The sequence below is a fragment of the Puma concolor genome, chromosome B4 (assembly GCF_028749965.1).
Source record: "Puma concolor isolate L17-30 chromosome B4, mPumCon1.1.hap2, whole genome shotgun sequence".
In the NCBI taxonomy this organism is placed as follows: Eukaryota; Metazoa; Chordata; class Mammalia; order Carnivora; family Felidae; genus Puma; species Puma concolor.
The window spans coordinates 80431226-80449080 of NC_141673.1; the positions used below are offsets into that span (position 1 = coordinate 80431226).

General features: G+C 33.5%; 1 protein-coding gene across 2 annotated transcripts in view; it reads left to right on the plus strand.

Moving 5' to 3' along the window:
• The window catches only part of ERGIC2 (ERGIC and golgi 2), a 41921-nt gene that overhangs the window by 6805 nt on the left and 17261 nt on the right, over positions 1–17855 (plus strand). Inside the window, exons 2-7 of one of the 2 annotated variants that reach the window (XM_025930326.2) lie at positions 668–732; positions 2524–2666; positions 4194–4302; positions 6606–6652; positions 7911–7981; positions 14508–14548. In XM_025930326.2, coding sequence (XP_025786111.1) covers positions 2561–2666; positions 4194–4302; positions 6606–6652; positions 7911–7981; positions 14508–14548 — 374 coding nt within the window. In that variant the 5' untranslated portion in view covers positions 668–732; positions 2524–2560. The remainder of the gene's footprint in view (positions 1–667; positions 733–2523; positions 2667–4193; positions 4303–6605; positions 6653–7910; positions 7982–14507; positions 14549–17855) is intronic. The other variant, XM_025930327.2, reaches the window with a different exon arrangement.

Here is a 17855-nt window from a genome sequence, read left to right on the forward strand (position 1 = left end):
CAGGAATATAGTATCATTTAAGGCAAGGTAAGATGCTGTTTCAAGAAGAAAAAGAAGTGATAAACTATTTTTTCAGAGGCAAAATTAGGTAAGGACTAGAAAGCGTCCATAGAATTTTATACTGAAGAAGTTGTTCATGGGGTGGTTGGGTGGCTCAGTCAGTTGAGTGTCCGACTTAGGCTCAGGTCACGATCTTGTGGTCCGTGAGTTCAAGCCCCATGTTGGGCTCTTGGGTGACAGCTCAGAGCCTGTAGCCTGATTCAGATTCTGTCTTCTCTCTCTGCTCCTCCCCTGTTCTCATTCTTTCTCTCTCTCTCAAAAATAAATAAATAAACATTAAAAAAAAAGTTCATGACTTAGAGCAAATTTAGTTAAGAGATGAACATGTAGTGAGGAAGTAGTCACACTGTACAAATGGGGACAATTCATTCTTTTTTTTTTGTTTTTAAAGTAAACTCTACCCCTAATGTGAGGCTCGAACTTACCCTGAGATTAAGAGTCACATGCCCTGTGAGTCGCAGCCAGGTGCCCTGACAATTCATCCTTTTAAGTTTGGTTTATAGATTAGCAGCCAGAGATCTATAGTTGGAGTTGGACTTGATCTTAAATGCAGAGTTTCGTTTTAAAGACAAGCGGTTTGAACGTATTTAATATTTAACCCCAATAGGAACAAATGAGTGGAAGTTGAAAGATTGAAGAAGGATCGGTCTTGGTGCAGTTACCACTAAGCAGGTACAGAAAATAAATGTGATTGCTCAGAGTTGAACAAACTTAGGGAGCACAGCTTATGCTTACAAACAGAAGCATAATTTACAAATGAGAATACCAGTTGTATGACTGTTATGGGGATCAGAAATTCATCTGTCTTGTCTACATGTCTCTTTTTTCCTTAAGAAAAACATACACATGAGAACCAAAATTATAATCTGAAGGCCACGTTGTGTTTATGGAATAGAAAAGAGAAGTTAGTTGGATGTTTTTAATGGCAAATGAAATCAGTCTATTATTGCATCCAAACTTCACTTTAGGACTGATTAGTAGTGCCCCTGGTTAGGGACTAGTGTCTTTTGGACAGTGTTCATGATCACTGCCAGTTTTTACTTCTCAGACTTTCCTTTTTCTTCATGAATGCCCTTTATATGGCCTATTCTTTCTGTATTAATCCTACCCATGGATTTCAGACAAGTCTTTCTGCTTTCTTCTAGAGACCTTCTTTTTCTTTTAGTGACTTTCACAACTATTTGATTTATTCTGTTAGGTGCTGATTTTAGTAATACAGCTTTGATTTTTGGTAATGCTTTATAGCATCACCAATAGTCTTATAAAAATTACACAGATATTTGAGAATTCAGTTAATTTCATGGCTTTGTAACATATTTTAGATATAGTTGGCATACTGATCAAAAAAAGAATACCAAGCAGTCCATTTTTAAATATTTTATTTCAATACATACTTATTTTATTTTAAATATTTTATTTATTTATTTAATTTATTTAAAAATAATTTGGAAAGTCTAAAATTTTCTTAAAAAAGACAGTAAAATCCTCCCATGATCTACTTTTAACATTTTTGCATATAGACTTTGAATCAGTTTCTTATAAAATTTTCCTTTTGTTTCCCATGAAACTATATGTATGACCTTCTAGTCTTTTCCTAATGTATATGAGTATTTTCCTGTCATTAAATGTTTTCTTTTTTAAGATTTTCAGTGTTTACATAGATTCAGAGCTTTTAATTCACTATAGTTTTTATATTGACTACCAGATATTTGTTTCTAGCTTCACTATTTTAAAATAACATGAAAATTATCCTCATAGGGCGCCTGGATGGCTCAGACGATTAAACATCTGACTTTGATTCAGGTCAAGATCTCACGGTTCATGAATTTGAACCCCACACCAGGCGCTGTGCTGACAGCTCAGAGCCTGGATCCTGCTTCAAATTTTGTGTCTCCTTCTCTCTGTCCCTCCTGCAATCACCTTGTGTCTCTCTCCCTCTCAAAAATAAATAAACATTAAAAAATAAAAAAAAAGGAAAATTATCCTTTCAATCAAAGTTTTAGTGACACCAGATTATTATTTTAGGATACCTTCCTAAAAAGGGAATTCACTTAGTCAAAAGGGTAGTGGTGAATATTTATATTCTTGCTAGCAATATAGACGAGTGTGCCTATTTTATTTACTTCATTGTAATCTATTAGTGGGAATATATTAATATATTTGTTAATTTAATAGAAGGAAAGTTATTTCTTAGTTTAATTTATACATTTAAATATTATGAATGTCAAGTACTTTTCACTTTTTTGCTGTTTAATGTGTTTGTGTGTATAAATTGCCTTTCATTAGTATTTTTTTGTCAGAGTGAGATGGAGAAAGGTGAGGTTGAGCTAAGTGTTAAGGTTTTATTCTCAAGGAGGAATGAGATTGTTAAGTTGTTTCAAGAACATTTGTCACTTACCTAAAATTAAATGAAACCTTTGTATGTTTTTTGGAGGATTCATTTATTCATCATTTATTCCTTAGCATGACTATATGAAAGAAGAAGAAGGTTTTCCTGAAGATGAGGCGACTGAATCGGAAAAAAACCTTGAGTTTGGTGAAAGAGTTGGATGCCTTTCCAAAGGTTCCTGACAGCTATGTAGAGACTTCAGCCAGTGGGGGTACAGGTAAGTATCAGTTCAGATTAAAACTCCCTTACTAAGTGCAACTTCTCGGTGAGCCAGTCAGCTCATACAGAAATGTAGCCATGAGGAACTCATCAGTGAATTGCATACCTGTGACTGCTCCGTCCTCATGTCACACTGTCCTAATTTTATTGTCATATATATTCTCTTTGGCATCTAACCCATAGCAGTCTATGCATTTAGCAGTATTTATTAAAACATTACTGAACAACTTAATCTAATTTTACTGCTTTGGTGCTCTTGAGTTATGTATAATTATATATAAATAGAATTGAACTTGGAGGAAGTTATTTAATGTTGAACTGCTTGAGTTCTACTTTGGTTAAGAATAAATCAATTTAGACATTATAACAGAAATTCTTAAGTTTCACATTGTTGGAGAAGGGCAGCATGAGGTAATAGTTATGAGCTTTGACTCTAGAACCAGACTGTCTGGATTTAAATCCCACCTCTTCCCCTTCCTAAGTACCTGACTTTGAGGAAGTTAACTTAATCCATCTATGCTTTAGTTTTTTCTTCCATGAAATGGGGATGGTATCAGTATTTCCCTGGCAGGATTACTTTAGTGATTAAATAAATTAATATTTATAAATGTTTAAAACAGTACCTGTTACAAATAGGAGTATTTATTAAATACGAAATACATAAGAAAAATATGCAACTATGACAGTATTTACTATTCTTTCTTTCCCCATGAAGAGCTAATAAAATAGCATATTTCACATAAGATTGATATTTCATTTGGTAAAGTATAGTAAGGGGTTTGATATTTCTAACCTGCAATTAAGTTTTATTAATGAAAACAGTGCAAGTTGTTGCATGATCCATTTTAAGTGTGTTATGTCATAATATCTGATAGTTCTCTTATTTTTGTCAAATCTTTTACCTGTTTTTATAAATGAAGTGATATATTTGGGAGATTCTAAAGTAGATGAGAGTTTTATTAGAGATTTGGAAATGTTATTTGAGTTTCTGGCACACAGATTGTTATTGCTTAGGAATTAGTCTAGGAATTTAGACTAGGAATTAGGAACTAGCAATTTAAACTAGGAATTAGTCTAATTTTGTTTTTTATAGGTTGGGCTACAGGCATGGATGATGCATTTTTAATTATGAGGGTACTGCTTTCAAATTTATACTGTAAAACTATGCTTACTTTCATCATTTATCATATCTATGACACTGCTGTACATTAGAAAAGAACAATTTTGTGTGTTGTAAAATTTTGGCAAATCTATTTAGTGAGAGATACCTTTAGTACTGCTGAGATAAAATGTTTTCTCAATAGTAGAAGTGCTGTGTTTATGTTTGTGCTCAGTAAATCCTCATTTTTTAACTATTTTAGAAATCTATGTGAATATTTTAAGAAAAGCCTTTTATAGTAGTATCCATTTACGTGACAATCATGTAAGGGCTTTCTTTGCTAATTTTAATCCCACTTAAAGTAGTTTCCCGTTGTTTCCTTTTTAAAAATTGTTTTAATTCTGTTTTGTTTGTTTGCTTTCTCAGTTTCTCTAATAGCATTTACCACTATGGCTTTATTAACCATAATGGAATTTTCAGTATATCAAGATACATGGATGAAGTATGAATATGAAGTAGATAAGGATTTTTCTAGGTAACTTCTTTTTTCTTCTTGAAATACTTTTAGACTCAAATTGTTTTGAAGATAACATACCTTCTTTTTAAAAATTTTTCTAACTTTTTATATGTGGTTTATTTTAGTTATGAAGAAATAGTACTGGAAAATTCTCTTTAATTGCATGCATTAGGTGAAATATTTTAGAATCATTTCAATCCTGGTTAAATTCTAAAAGATTTTCTTGAATTAATATGCACTTGTATAAAAAAGGTTAGGAGGACATAATATATATTTAGGTGTTTTAATGGTAGAAATTGTTTAATGTTTTGAAACTGTTTACTCTTTAGATTTTGAACTATCTTACTGACTTGTGTGAGCTGGAAAAGTGTCTAAAAGCTACATTGTGTATGATTAAAACTAGATTTATATAAATTACATCTAAATAAAATTTTAATGTAAATAGTGTCATCTTTAAACCTTTGAAAATATATTCTTTTGTTTGTATTTGGATTTTTTAATGATTGAAGATAACAGGTTTATAATATTAAGACTGCACTGGGGGGGCGCCTGGATGGGTCAGTCGCTTAAACGTCCAACTTTGGCTCAGGTCATGATCTCACAGTTCGTTAGTTTGAGCCCCACATCGGGCTCTGTGCTGACAGCTCAGAGCCTGGAGCCTGCTTTGGATTCTGTGCCTCCTTCCATCTCTGCCCCTCCCCCAATTGTGCTATGTCTCTGTCTCTCAAAAATAAGTAAATGTAAAAAAAAAAAAAAAAAAAAAAAAAAAAAAAACTGCATTGGATGGTGGGCAGGGGTGGGGAGGGGGACATTTACTTCTCAGTTCCTATTCCAGCTCTGCCGTTTACTAGCTATGTGACTTTCAGGAAGTTACTAAATCTATATCTGCATGTGCTTTAGTCTCCTTTTTCATAAAATGGGGATAATTATAGCACCTTCCTCATGGGGTTAATGAGAATTAAGTAAGGCAGTATTTGTAAATTGCTGTGTAACCTTGGGCAAATAACACAACTGACTTCTTTTGGGCCTCAGTTTCTTTGTCTATAGTATGAGTATTATTCTTGATACCATTAGTTTTCAAAGAGTTTGTTGTTTTAAGCACCAGTGAATCACTTTTTGCTTTTTTTCCAATGAAGTATTTCATAGGTTACCACGTAAGCCGAGTGGGGATGCCCAGAAGCTTGGCCACTTCACCTTATTCTCTGGTTCCTACAGCATCTCCTGAGTCATTTGGAGCACAGTTTGAACTCTAGACAGTTTTAAGACTCTATGGAAGCTCCAAAAATCTGTAATTCCTATTGAAACAAGATAAAATGATTAGAATGAAAAAGTTTTTGATTGGAAGTACAGGATGGGACTGATATGATTGTACTCATTCTGTTATTCACTGATGATTGATTAATTTTGATACTTGAAAATTAATTTGATTTGAAAATAAGGCATTGATTGAGCCTTTTTTAAAGGCCATGCAAAATTTTAAACATCATAGTGTTGTTTTTTTTCTTTTTCTGGTAGTTTGTGCATTTACCCTGAGCCACACAGACCTAGTTTTCAATATACCACTTCAGTCAGGCATTTAGGCTGCTTTGAACACCACCGGCTTATCTGCAAAACTGAAGCTGTATACTTTATAGGTCCATGATAGGGAATAAAAATTTAATATTTGTAGGGCATCAGGCATAATGCCTGATATATGATATTTATTTGATAAATAGAGGAGAAAGACTTGTAATTCCTAACTCTTGATTTGGAAAGTTTTACGTTTTCAAAAGAATATTCTATATAAGGTTTATGTAAACAGAGGTAGACTTTTCTGAGTTGCTTGGAGTTACTGTTGAGTTTGTTGAATTACCATTATCGAATTAAAGGATATTGTGTTAAAAACCTGTGACATCAGAAAGGCTTTTAGAATTGCAAAATAGAATTTTTACTTTCAAAATGCCTTTGTGTTGGCCATAATAAATGCTATCCAGTTATTTATTTTTTAATTACTTTTTAATCTTTATTTTTGAGAGAGAGTGAGAGAGAGATTGCAAGCAGGGGAGGGGCAGAGAGAGAGGGACACCTAGAATCTGAAGCAGGGTCTAGGCTCTGAGCTGTCAGCACAGAGCCTGATGTGGGGCTCGTATTCACGAAACGTGAGTCCGTAACCTGAGCTGGAGTCGGACTCTTAACAGACTGCGCCACCCAGGCTCCTATCCAGTTTCTAATCAACATATTTTATTCTGTTTGAAATCTGAGTTTTCATAGATCAGTTGATTTATGTTTCTTATATTTTGTTGATCACTTGGTAATACTAATACTTTCTTTTTGTCTTTTAGCAAATTGAGAATCAATATAGATATTACTGTTGCTATGAAGTGTCAATGTAAGTACCCATTAACTTGATGAATCCATTTATTGTTTATGTTTTAAACAATTGCTAATAAGTAAAACCACTGGTGGTGCCTTAACTTTATTTTTTCCTTTATAATATCTTAAAATGCTATGGTAATGTTATTTAATAATGCAAGTTATTTTTTTACCCAGCTTATATTCTTTAAATTTCTTCTCCATAAAAAGGAGATTTAACTTTCATATTAGTATAATTAAAAAGAAAATCGGAGGAAATTCTTGTGAGTTAGAGTTCTAATTTGGGTGTATCATTTATTTCTTATTTGGAGTACCAGTTTTACACCCATGCTCTACAAACCTATCCTGTTTGACTGTTTTGGTTTACTACTCTTTACTTTTACTTATGCATATTAAAATATGGATTCAAGTCTTTTAACTTAATAACGATGATACTTTTTTCTGTTTTCTTGTTGCTTCATTTGATTATACTGCTAGAAGTAGAAGAATGTTAATATGCTAGATAGATAATGTTTAAATCAGTATTGCTGTCAAAAATGAGGATGCTTTTGCATGAAAGATATCTTTTGAATTACTGCCTAAAATGTGAAGACAAAGAAGTTAGTATTTCACATAAAAGGTTTTTAACTGTGAAATAGTTTTATCTAATTAAGGAGATTAATTTCTGGGAGATTTCATTGAGAAAAACTTTAAATCTCTTTTTTCATTTATTTTTCCTTATGGTAGTTGTTTTAGGAGTAAAGAAACACATATTTATGAGTCTGTGTTATTACTGAATATATCATATTTTGCTTTATTTTAGATGTTTGCATACTATTAAAATTTTAGTCTTTTCAAAATAAACTTTTTCTATTTGTTGATTTGTAGTTTTCTCCTAAAATTTCTTTTAATTTCTAAAAATAATTCTTGTATTTAATATTTCATATACCAGCCATTTAGTACTTGTGATTAGGTTCTTGACCATTTTTGCAAAGCTCTTCAGTGAAGTGAGTTTACACTTTTTACTATAAGAATATGAAATTACATTACATTTCATGGTATTTACTGAACAAGAACTAGAAAAAGTATTATCGATTTTTTGGAATACTTTCCAGAAGTATTTTGGAACACTTTCCACCAAAACTATGTAATGCTTCTTATTTGAACAAATAAGTAGTATAGGCAAATGATTATATATGTTTGAATTTTCTGTTAGTCATCTCTGTTTGTTAATTTATATCAGATATAGTTTGGCTCTGAACGTAGGATGTAAAACTTCCAATTTTTTTATGCAGATGTTGGAGCAGATGTATTGGATTTAGCAGAAACAATGGTTGCATCTGCCGACGGTCTAGTTTATGAACCAGTAAGTTTAATGCACATTTTTTTTTAATTAATATGCTTTGAGGTATTGTTTTCTTGAAGACAGTTTTGATATTTGCTTTTAGTTTTGTATGAGCTAGACTCTTTTTTTTTTATTCAAAAGTAATCCATATTCTTTACGAAGATTTGGGGGGGGAGTTATATCTAATCCCAAAGTCTTGAGATAACCATTGTTAATTTGATAAGGTTGTAAAGTCTGTTTTATAACCTTATTTTTGTTTTATATTTTTTGTTAATGCTTCCTAATAGTTTTTTCTTATAGTTGCTTTATTTTTTTTTTAAATTTTTTTTTTCAAGGTTTATTTATTTTTGGGACAGAGAGAGACAGAGCATGAACGGGGGAGGGGCAGAGAGAGAGGAAGACACAGAATCGGAAACAGGCTCCAGGCTCTAAGCCATCAGCCCAGAGCCCGACGCGGGGCTCGAACTCACGGACCGCGAGATCGTGACCTGGCTGAAGTCGGACGCTTAACCGACTGTGCCACCCAGGCGCCCCTCTTATAGTTGCTTTAATGATGAAATTTTCTTCTTTTCTTCGAATGATTTGGAATGATTTGGAAATTCTGTCCTATTTGTATTGTACCTTTACCAAATTTAAGTCTAGAAATGTTTCAGCTGTATTTCTCTTACAATCAAGAATGAAGCAATATCTAGAGGAGAAATTTTCTATGCATTTACTTCTCTCTTCTTCATATTTCCATTTCCCAAAGTTAGTGAAATCCTGACATTCTTCTACTGTTGGCAGAGTACGAGTTGTGTATAACCAATTTATCAGAAACACCACCACATGACAGGGGCAGGTAAAACACATTACAGGAGCAGGTGATAATAAGTCATGATAACCAGTTCTAAAGAAGCTTTAGGGAATAAGGAATGGAACTCCCAGCCCCTTTGAGTTGCTCACTGCTTTGTTGGCATTGTGGTACTTATGTTTATCCATGCATTCTTGAGTTTTTTGTTTATCATTGACAGTTGTGAACACTTCTTTAAGCAAATTGCAAAGTGAAGACTAAAGGTGATGGAGAAGGATTAGAAGTAGCTGAATTTCATGGGAAAAAAAAAAAAGGAAGCCTTTAGGTCAGTTTTGATTACCAAATTATTTGTAGCTTATAGCAATAAAATATATTTATGCCTTTTGAAACACACTTTTTAAGTAGAGATTTCTAAAGAAAAGACAACTTTGTTATTGCCACACTGAATCTCTCTGCTCCCTAACTCCTGTATTCTCACTCAAAAAAACTGATTTCACTGTAATTTTTTATGAGGTTAGGTACCTTACACATTCAGGTACCATGTTATCACATATTAAACTAGTATCTAGAGATGTAGATGTCGATAATTATTAGACACTTATGATGTTTGTATTACATTTCATACTATTAAGAATAATTACTGTTTTAACTCTGTTTTATTGCTTTTATTTTCTACCATTCTTTATTTTTTATCATTTTGCTGAAGGACTTTTTGAGACTTCTTAATCAGTAAGAATATGTGGGTTATATTTTATAGACTCTAGCACAACTGCCTACGTTGTTCTGTTCTTCATACATGTGAGTTTAGCTCAGGGTATGGTGTTTTGTATTCAGAACTTTATAGACCTTCCTTCATTGTTTTCTGATGCAATTATTTTTTCCTTCACGTATAACCTTTTCATGCTTGAATGCTTTTTTCTTTTACTTTTGCAATTCACATATTTATCCCATATATCCAGGTGTGGATCCCCTTTGGGTGTGGATTTTTTTGTTTTTGTTTGTTCTTTGGTTCTTGTTGATCTTAATGATCTGAATTTTAAAGTTTATATGTGTATATATATATGTATACACACACACACATATACACACACTCATATACACACACACACACTTTTTGGCTTGTTTATCTGCTTTAATTTTGTTTAAAGCAATGGTTTTACCTCTGCTTTTTAAAATTCTTATATGATGCTGAATCTCATGGAGTGGTTCTCAATATTCTTATCAATTCTTACATTAGATGTGTATTTCATACTTCTCTGAGTTCTGAGAAATTACCTTGATCCAGCATGACCTATCTTCTTTTCAGTGCCTTCATTATATTTTAAAATTCAATGATTATATTCTATATCTTTAATATCTCATAGATCATTCCATTTTTTTCCTGTCTGCATGATGCAAAATGTCGGTGAGAAATAATTAGAAAAACTTAACACTTTTCTTATTCCTAGCAATGGTATCATAGAGGAAAATTAGCCCTCATACTTGAGATTGACCACTTTTTTCAAGTTAATGAATCTTTTATACATTCATTTATTTATTTTCTTGTCTAATTTTAGAATGGGGATATAAAGTGGCCCATTAAGTGATTGAGAGTTGAAATAGACTGTTGAGTTATGTCAGTTCCTATCTGACCCACCTTCTCCAACACACACACTTTTTTTTTCATACCTAGATGAAAGGGTATAGATTTAGATATGCTGTGTTTCTTTTTTTTTTTAATCCTTATTTTTGAGAGAGAGAGCATGAGCAGTGGACAAACAGAGAGAGAGAGGGAGACAGAATCTGAAGCAGTCTCTAGGCTCTGAGCTGTCAGCACAGAGCTCAACATGGGGCTCAAACTCATGAACCATAAGATCATGACTTGAACTGAAGTTGGATGCTTAACCGACTGAGCCACCCAGGTGCCCCTATATTGTGTTTCTTTTAAATCATGTTAGAGCTTAAGATGCTTTTGAAGAGGAAGGAAGAAGTCGGTATTTGGTCCAGGATAGTGGAGTGGTCCACCAGGGCCCTCCCAAATTTTCTTTTCTGTGTTTGTTTTGACAGGCTAAATTGAGCTAGGGTAACTCCTCTTTCTTTAGCTCATGTGACCATCCTCATTAGCAACCAGCTGTGGCAGCATTCTTGCTTAACTTAGAACACTGTCCATGCCACATAAGAGCTAGGAATAACACTGCTTTGGAATGTCCTCACCATGTGGTCTCTGGCACTTGATTGAACTCCTGAAAGTGCTTCTAGGGTAGAGACTGCTTCTTCCTTGGGTGTCTTACTATCTTTTATCACTGTTTCCTCTCTTACTCTGAATTAGGGACTTTCCTTGTTTCCTAATATAAACTTCTCTGTCCCATGAAATAAATTATGTCTTGGACTCTTTTCTCACTTTAGTCTCCCTTTCACCCTTGTATGCAAGCTTGCATAACTTCTTGACGATTTCTAGCATGGGGATGCAAATTTAAAATTATTTAAAATGATAATATAGATTGTGTCCTCATTTTATGTTTCTCTGAACATTGTGAAAATTTGGTTTTGAGGAGACTTAATCATCTTTAACCTCCCCTTTAAAATTAAAAAAAAATTTTTTTTAAATATTTATTTACTTTTTTTTTTTTTTTCAACGTTTATTTTTTTTGGGACAGAGAGAGACAGAGCATGAACGGGGGAGGGGCAGAGAGAGAGGGAGACACAGAATCGGAAACAGGCTCCAGGCTCTGAGCCATCAGCCCAGAGCCTGACACGGGGCTCGAACTCACGGACCGCGAGATCGTGACCTGGCTGAAGTCGGACGCTTAACCGACTGCGCCACCCAGGCGCCCCAAATATTTATTTACTTTTGAGAGAGAGAGAGAGCACCAGTGAGTGAGCAGGGGAGAGGCAGAGAGAAAGGGAGACACAGAATCTGAAGGAGGCTCCAGGCTCTGAGCTGTCAGCACAGAGCCGGACGTGGGGCTCGAACTCACAAACTGCGAGATCATGCCCTGAGCCAAAGTCAGATGCTTAACCAACTGAGCCACCCAGGCACCCCTAAAATTTACTTACACTTTTTCTTTAGCATTCTCTCCTTATTCTGAGTGGCTCTCATTCCTACCCTTTTTTCACATTTGTTAAGTCCCTGATTTTGTTTACATATATTTTCTGGAGAGCTTGTCTCTCTAGCTAGATTTTTAAGCTCCTGAAAAGCATTAATTTTATCCTTTCTTCTTTGTTTCACAAAATGTGAAGTATAGGTGCCTTGTTAGATAATAGGCACTAAGGAATATGTTAGAATTATGCAATTGTAACAAGATTATTGATTATTACATTGTCAACAGTTAGTCATCTCTTTCAGTCACTTGTGGAATAGGAAAGCTTTATTTAAATTTAACTGTCGTATGGGGTGTGTGGGTGGCTCAGTCAGTTGAGCCTCGGACTCTTGATTTCGGCTCTCAGGGTCATGGGATGAAGTCCTGTGTCAGGCTCCACACTGAGCATGGAGTCTGCTTGAGACTCTTTCCCCTCCTGCTCCCCCCCAACAACAAAAAAATTAAATTTAACTGTCATATAATTAAAAGTCATGTCTTGGCCAGAAAGGTAGGAACTTAAAAATACTTAATTGTATACTTTTTATTAGTGATTTTTAAAATGTTCAGTATTTCTGGTAAGTATTCGTTCCTTTGTCCTAATTTATATTAAAATATTTAGGTAAGGGGCGCCTGGGTGGCGCAGTTGGTTAAGCGTCCGACTTCAGCCAGGTCACGATCTCGCGGTCCGTGAGTTCGAGCCCCGTGTCAGGCTCTGGGCTGATGGCTCAGAGCCTGGAGCCTGTTTCCGATTCTGTGTCTCCCTCTCTCTCTGCCCCTCCCCTGTTCATGCTCTGTCTCTCTCTGTCCCAAAAATAAATAAAATGTTGAAAAAGAAAAAAAAAATTAAAAAAAAAATAAAATATTTAGGTAAAAATTATCAATATAAAATTATTTGAGAAAATGTTTACTTTTTATGTTTTCATACTTAATATCCTAATATGTACTCCGAATATTAAAAACTTAACCCTAATAGCTTTACTAGTTTCCAACTTGTGATCACACATTATGCTATGAGAGTTACTACTTTGCTATTTACTATCATATTTCATTACTATTTCTTTTTTTTTTTTTAAATTTTTTTTTTTTTTCAACGTTTATTTATTTTTGGGACAGAGAGAGACAGAGCATGAACGGGGGAGGGGCAGAGAGAGAGGGAGACACAGAATCAGAAACAGGCTCCAGGCTCTGAGCCATCAGCCCAGAGCCCGACGCGGGGCTCGAACTCACAGACGGTGAGATCGTGACCTGGCTGAAGTCGGACGCTTAACCGACTGCGCCACCCAGGCGCCCCTACTATTTCTTTACTTAAAAGAATTTTAAAAATGGTGGAAAAGTGAGGAATCTGACAGCTGGGTTTATATATGGACTCTTACAGTCTCTGATTTTGGAAGAAGTTTTTAACCTATTGAGCTTCTTCCTCACATAAAAAAAAGGCAAGAATAATAACAAACTCAGAGCTTATTCTGAAGTTTCAATGAAGTGATGAATTAAGTAACATAGTACGTAGCATGCGGTAGTCTACTCAGTAGATCCTTTACCCACATGCTAAGCACTACACTAAGCAGTTTGGGGAAGTCAAAGGAAGAATCACATAGTCCCTGCCTTCAAAAGTTTTATTTACAAGGTAACTGGGAAGCAGTTGCATGCAGCCTCTTGTTTGCCATCATGTGTTTTACAGATGTTAGCATTTTCCTTGCGTGCTATGGTGGGAAAAGGGTGGGAAACATGCTGTAGACAAGTTCAGCAGGAGTAATCAGAGACAATTTCATTGTAATCAGAAAGATGGAGGCAATTTAACCTGGAGGATATGGTATGTAGGATTTTGACAGACATGAGGGTCACAATTACAGGAGACGAAGTTCCCAGGTTGGTATAATTAAATTACTAAAGGCAGAGATGTAGAACTATTTGATAGAATGAAGGCTTCTTCCACTTTGATTAAAAAACTGAGGATTTTAGAGAGAGAGAGTAGTAGGTTAGGAGCCGATTATGGAGGGATAACCAATATTGCTAAATTTAAAAAGTAGAATCTATATGCTTTGTTATGATTACCTTTATAAAAATCAAAAGTGGCCTTTTTATTGCAAGGTTAAATTGTGGATATTGCCATAAAGCATGGAAAGCTTGCATATTTCCCTCTGATTCTACAAGTCACCTAGTCTGACTTTGAATCTATGAAGTTAGTACTTAAATACAATTTCTTGAATTATTCCTTATTTTATTCATACATTTGGGAATTATAGGGCAATTTGTGTAGCTTGTTTCAAAATTGTTGATTTCATCGTGGCATCTTTCTGGCAACAATGTGGGCTTTGGATGCTTGGATATTACAGTTGAGCTTTATGTTTTTCTTTTTCTTTCATAAAAACTTTCATGCACGTATCATTTAAATGATTTTAAGTCCTAAAATACCATTTTGTACATATGCCAGATTATCAGCTTATAGTCATTCCTATAAATGTGGATAACTGTAACAGGTAAATATTTATGATCAGTAAAATTCCTTTATATTGGCTTTGAGTAAGAATATTATAGATTATATTTTTTCACTTACAGAAGATTAAATGTAAATCATGAATACTTGTTTTTATCAGTATTATAAATTTGTTACTTGCTCAAAGAAATTTTTTTTTTTAATTATGATATAAAAGCCAAGAGAAATTGACAGTGCTAGTGATTATGTTTTCCTTTATTTCAGGTAATATTTGATCTTTCACCACAGCAAAAAGAGTGGCAGAGGTAATAAGTGAATTAAAGTATTGTGGTCCATGAAATCTGGATCAAATTTTCTCTATTTTGTCCATTTTGAATTATTCATAGATTTAACATTTTTGTGGGCAGTTTTAGGGGTGAAATATTAACAGAATATAATATTTAATCTTTATAATTTCAAAAATGTCAAATTATAGGAGATTTTGTATAATGTTTTCTCTAGTGTACTTTGAATCATAAGTACATTTTAGTTTTCATTTAAAATTTTATTAAGTATTTAAAAATTTATAAGGCAATATGTGATCATTTAAAATTCAATTTGAATATAAAGGGTATGAAGTAAAGGGTATATATTAAAAGTAAAAGCCTCTTCATTATTACTCTTAGTGCTGCTGACTAGCATTTATAACTAGAGTTAAATTTCTTTTGTAGCCTAGAAATTTTCTGTTAATTTACAATTTTCTGTATGTTTGCATATTTGCTTGTGTTTTATTTTTCCCATTACAAATGGTGTCTTTCTATACATTCATTCTAGAACTTGCTTTTTTCTACCTAGCCTGGTATTTTGGACATCTTCCCATTTCACTACATACAGCATTCTGATAAACCATAGTTCTTATTTGATTTTTATCACTGGGCATTTAGATTATTTGCAGGATTCTAATATTAAAAACAATGCTCAATGAAATTTCTTGAACCTAATTCCTTATATACTGGTGTGAATATGTGGAAGTGTGTGTAAGTGTATAGAAATGGAATTTCTCTTTCAGAGGATATTTAATTAACATACTGATAAGTTCTTATCACAAAGAAAAAAATTTGTAACTATGTGAGATGATGGTTGTTAACTTATGGGGTGATCGTTTTGCAAAATAGAAATATGTCAAATCGTATATTGTACACTTTAAACTTATACAATGTGATATGTCAAGTATATCTCAATAGAACTGTGAAAAAATACATTTTGATAGGTGATGCCAAAATATCTTTACTTACACTCCAAAACTGATAGTATTTGTTTCTACAGAACCTCACCAATAGTGGGTATAACCAAGGCTTTTTTACTTATGCCAATTCTGGGGGTGAAAATAGTATTATGCTTTTTTTAAATTAACATTTCTTTATGAATGAATCACTTGAATATCTTCATGGATTTTTTTTCCTGTTGTATTTCTTTTTGTGTGAAACTGCTCATTCATGCCCTATGCCCATTTTGCTTGGTTATTGTTTTTTTTTTTCCTGATAATTTTAAATAGTCCTTTGTATATTAAAGAAAGTAGTCCTTTGTTATAAATGGTTCCCCCACCCCTACTCCCATATAGTGCTGTTTTTTTGTTTTTTTTTCTTTTTTGTTTCCAGGGCTTACAAAGGCTCTACCTAATTTAAGATTATTGCCAAAACAAAAAAACAAAAACCGTTTTTCCCATTTTTTTTTTCCTTTTTTTTCTTTCTAAGTACATTTCAAAGGCATTTCTCTTTTAATTTCCAGTTTTGCCATTTGTGGAGATTTTAAAATTGAGGTTGAAATCAAATGTAGTTGTCTCTGGGCTTGTAGTGCATTTAGTAGAAAGCCATCCAGAGATGAAAGACATTACTTTAATCCAGAACTATTAAAGTGAGAAGCCTCCTTTCACATGGAATTTTATTCAGTGTTCAAGACACTGTGTTTTTACTATTAAAATGATGGCTGTTTTCCATAATAGAGGTGTTTTTTTTTTTCATATCTTCATAAATGGAATATAAGCTTAGATATTGGTATATTTGAGACAGAAGTTATACACAGAGTTTGCTGTCTTCAACCTCTTTTTCCATTGCTCAGCACTGAAATTGGACTCTGGAAATACAAGACACACATCAAATAAGAAACTTTCAGTTTCTGGTAGCATTAGATCCAAAGATTTTGTCTTGAGACATGTGAATCTGAAGATGGGATCTGGTTGTTGAATCTTTGTAGATTATCAGTTCTGCTTCTAAACAAATATTCTAGAATGGACTAGAGATACCGAAGGACTAACATCCTGAATAATGTACATATTAAATGGTTCTTTACCTTTAGAGTTTGCTGAAAGAGATGAAGTTTTCTTTCAGCTGGTATTCTGCTTTTTAAAAATATTTAAGATCCCAGTTAGTCTCTCTCCTGTAGCAGTAAATAAATCTCAAACCCTAGACATAGCCTTTTTGATTTCTGCTTTTTAGTTTTAGATTTAAGATTTATTCTGAACTAAATTTACAGTGTAAAAATGAATTGTTATTTTAAATAGACCTATTTTACCAGTGTTTTTAGTGAATGGTGCGTAAATATTTGATCTTTCACTTGCACTTCTAAAAAATGTTTATCATCATGGTGGGGAGTGAAATACTAGATTTACGTTTGCTTCCTTTTATAAGGGTCTATATTTGTTTATAATTTTCCCCAAGTTTTATATAGGTAGATAAACTTTTTTTTAAAAACACTTTACTTTTTAGAGTAGCTTTAGATTCACAGCAAAATTGAGCGAAAAGTAACAGAATTCCCAAATATCCACTGCCCCCCCCCCACCCCCCGTGCACAGCCTTCACCATTATCAATACCTGGCACTACAGCAGTACATTGCTTACAATCTGTGAACCTGTATGGATGCATCATTATCACCCAAAGTCCATAGTTTACTCTTGGTGTTCTACATTCTCTGAATTTTGACAAATGTATAATGACATATGTCTACCATTATAGTATCTATAGAATAGTTTTAGTGCCCTAAAAATCCTCTGTGTTTTGTCTGTTCGTCCCTCTGTGTAATTTTTGTACCTGGTGAGTTTGAACTTTAAACAGATGATTTTGGATTTTAGTTATCTGAAGACGTAGAGTTAAAGGAGGTAAAATAGGATTATATTTAAAGATACAGACTTATTGCTAAACATGGTAGGAAATAACATGGCCCAATGGTAGAAGTGTTAGAGGGAGAGAAAGCTGTTATTCTTGGTTTTGTTGTTCAGAATAAATAATTTTATAAGTTACTGTGAACATAAAGAAATTTGTAAAAAAAAAAAAATCTTGAACTAATTTGTTCTATGGGGCTAGGTATATTTAAAAAGAAAATCTAAGTATGGGTTCTCAAATATATACTTTGTTTTATAGTTTTATGCCTTATATGCTAATATTCTTTTAAAAAATTACAGGTAGAGTATAATATTTTGCTCAGAATGGTCTTATACCATTTTTCTTTGGAAAAAGAGACACCATAATGGCCTATTTTGTAATGAGAATTAGATGCATGTGGTATGGGTTTATACCCCAGTAATCTCCCACTTAAGTCCACCAAATCTGTTGTACTTGTCTTATTGTTTGTACCTG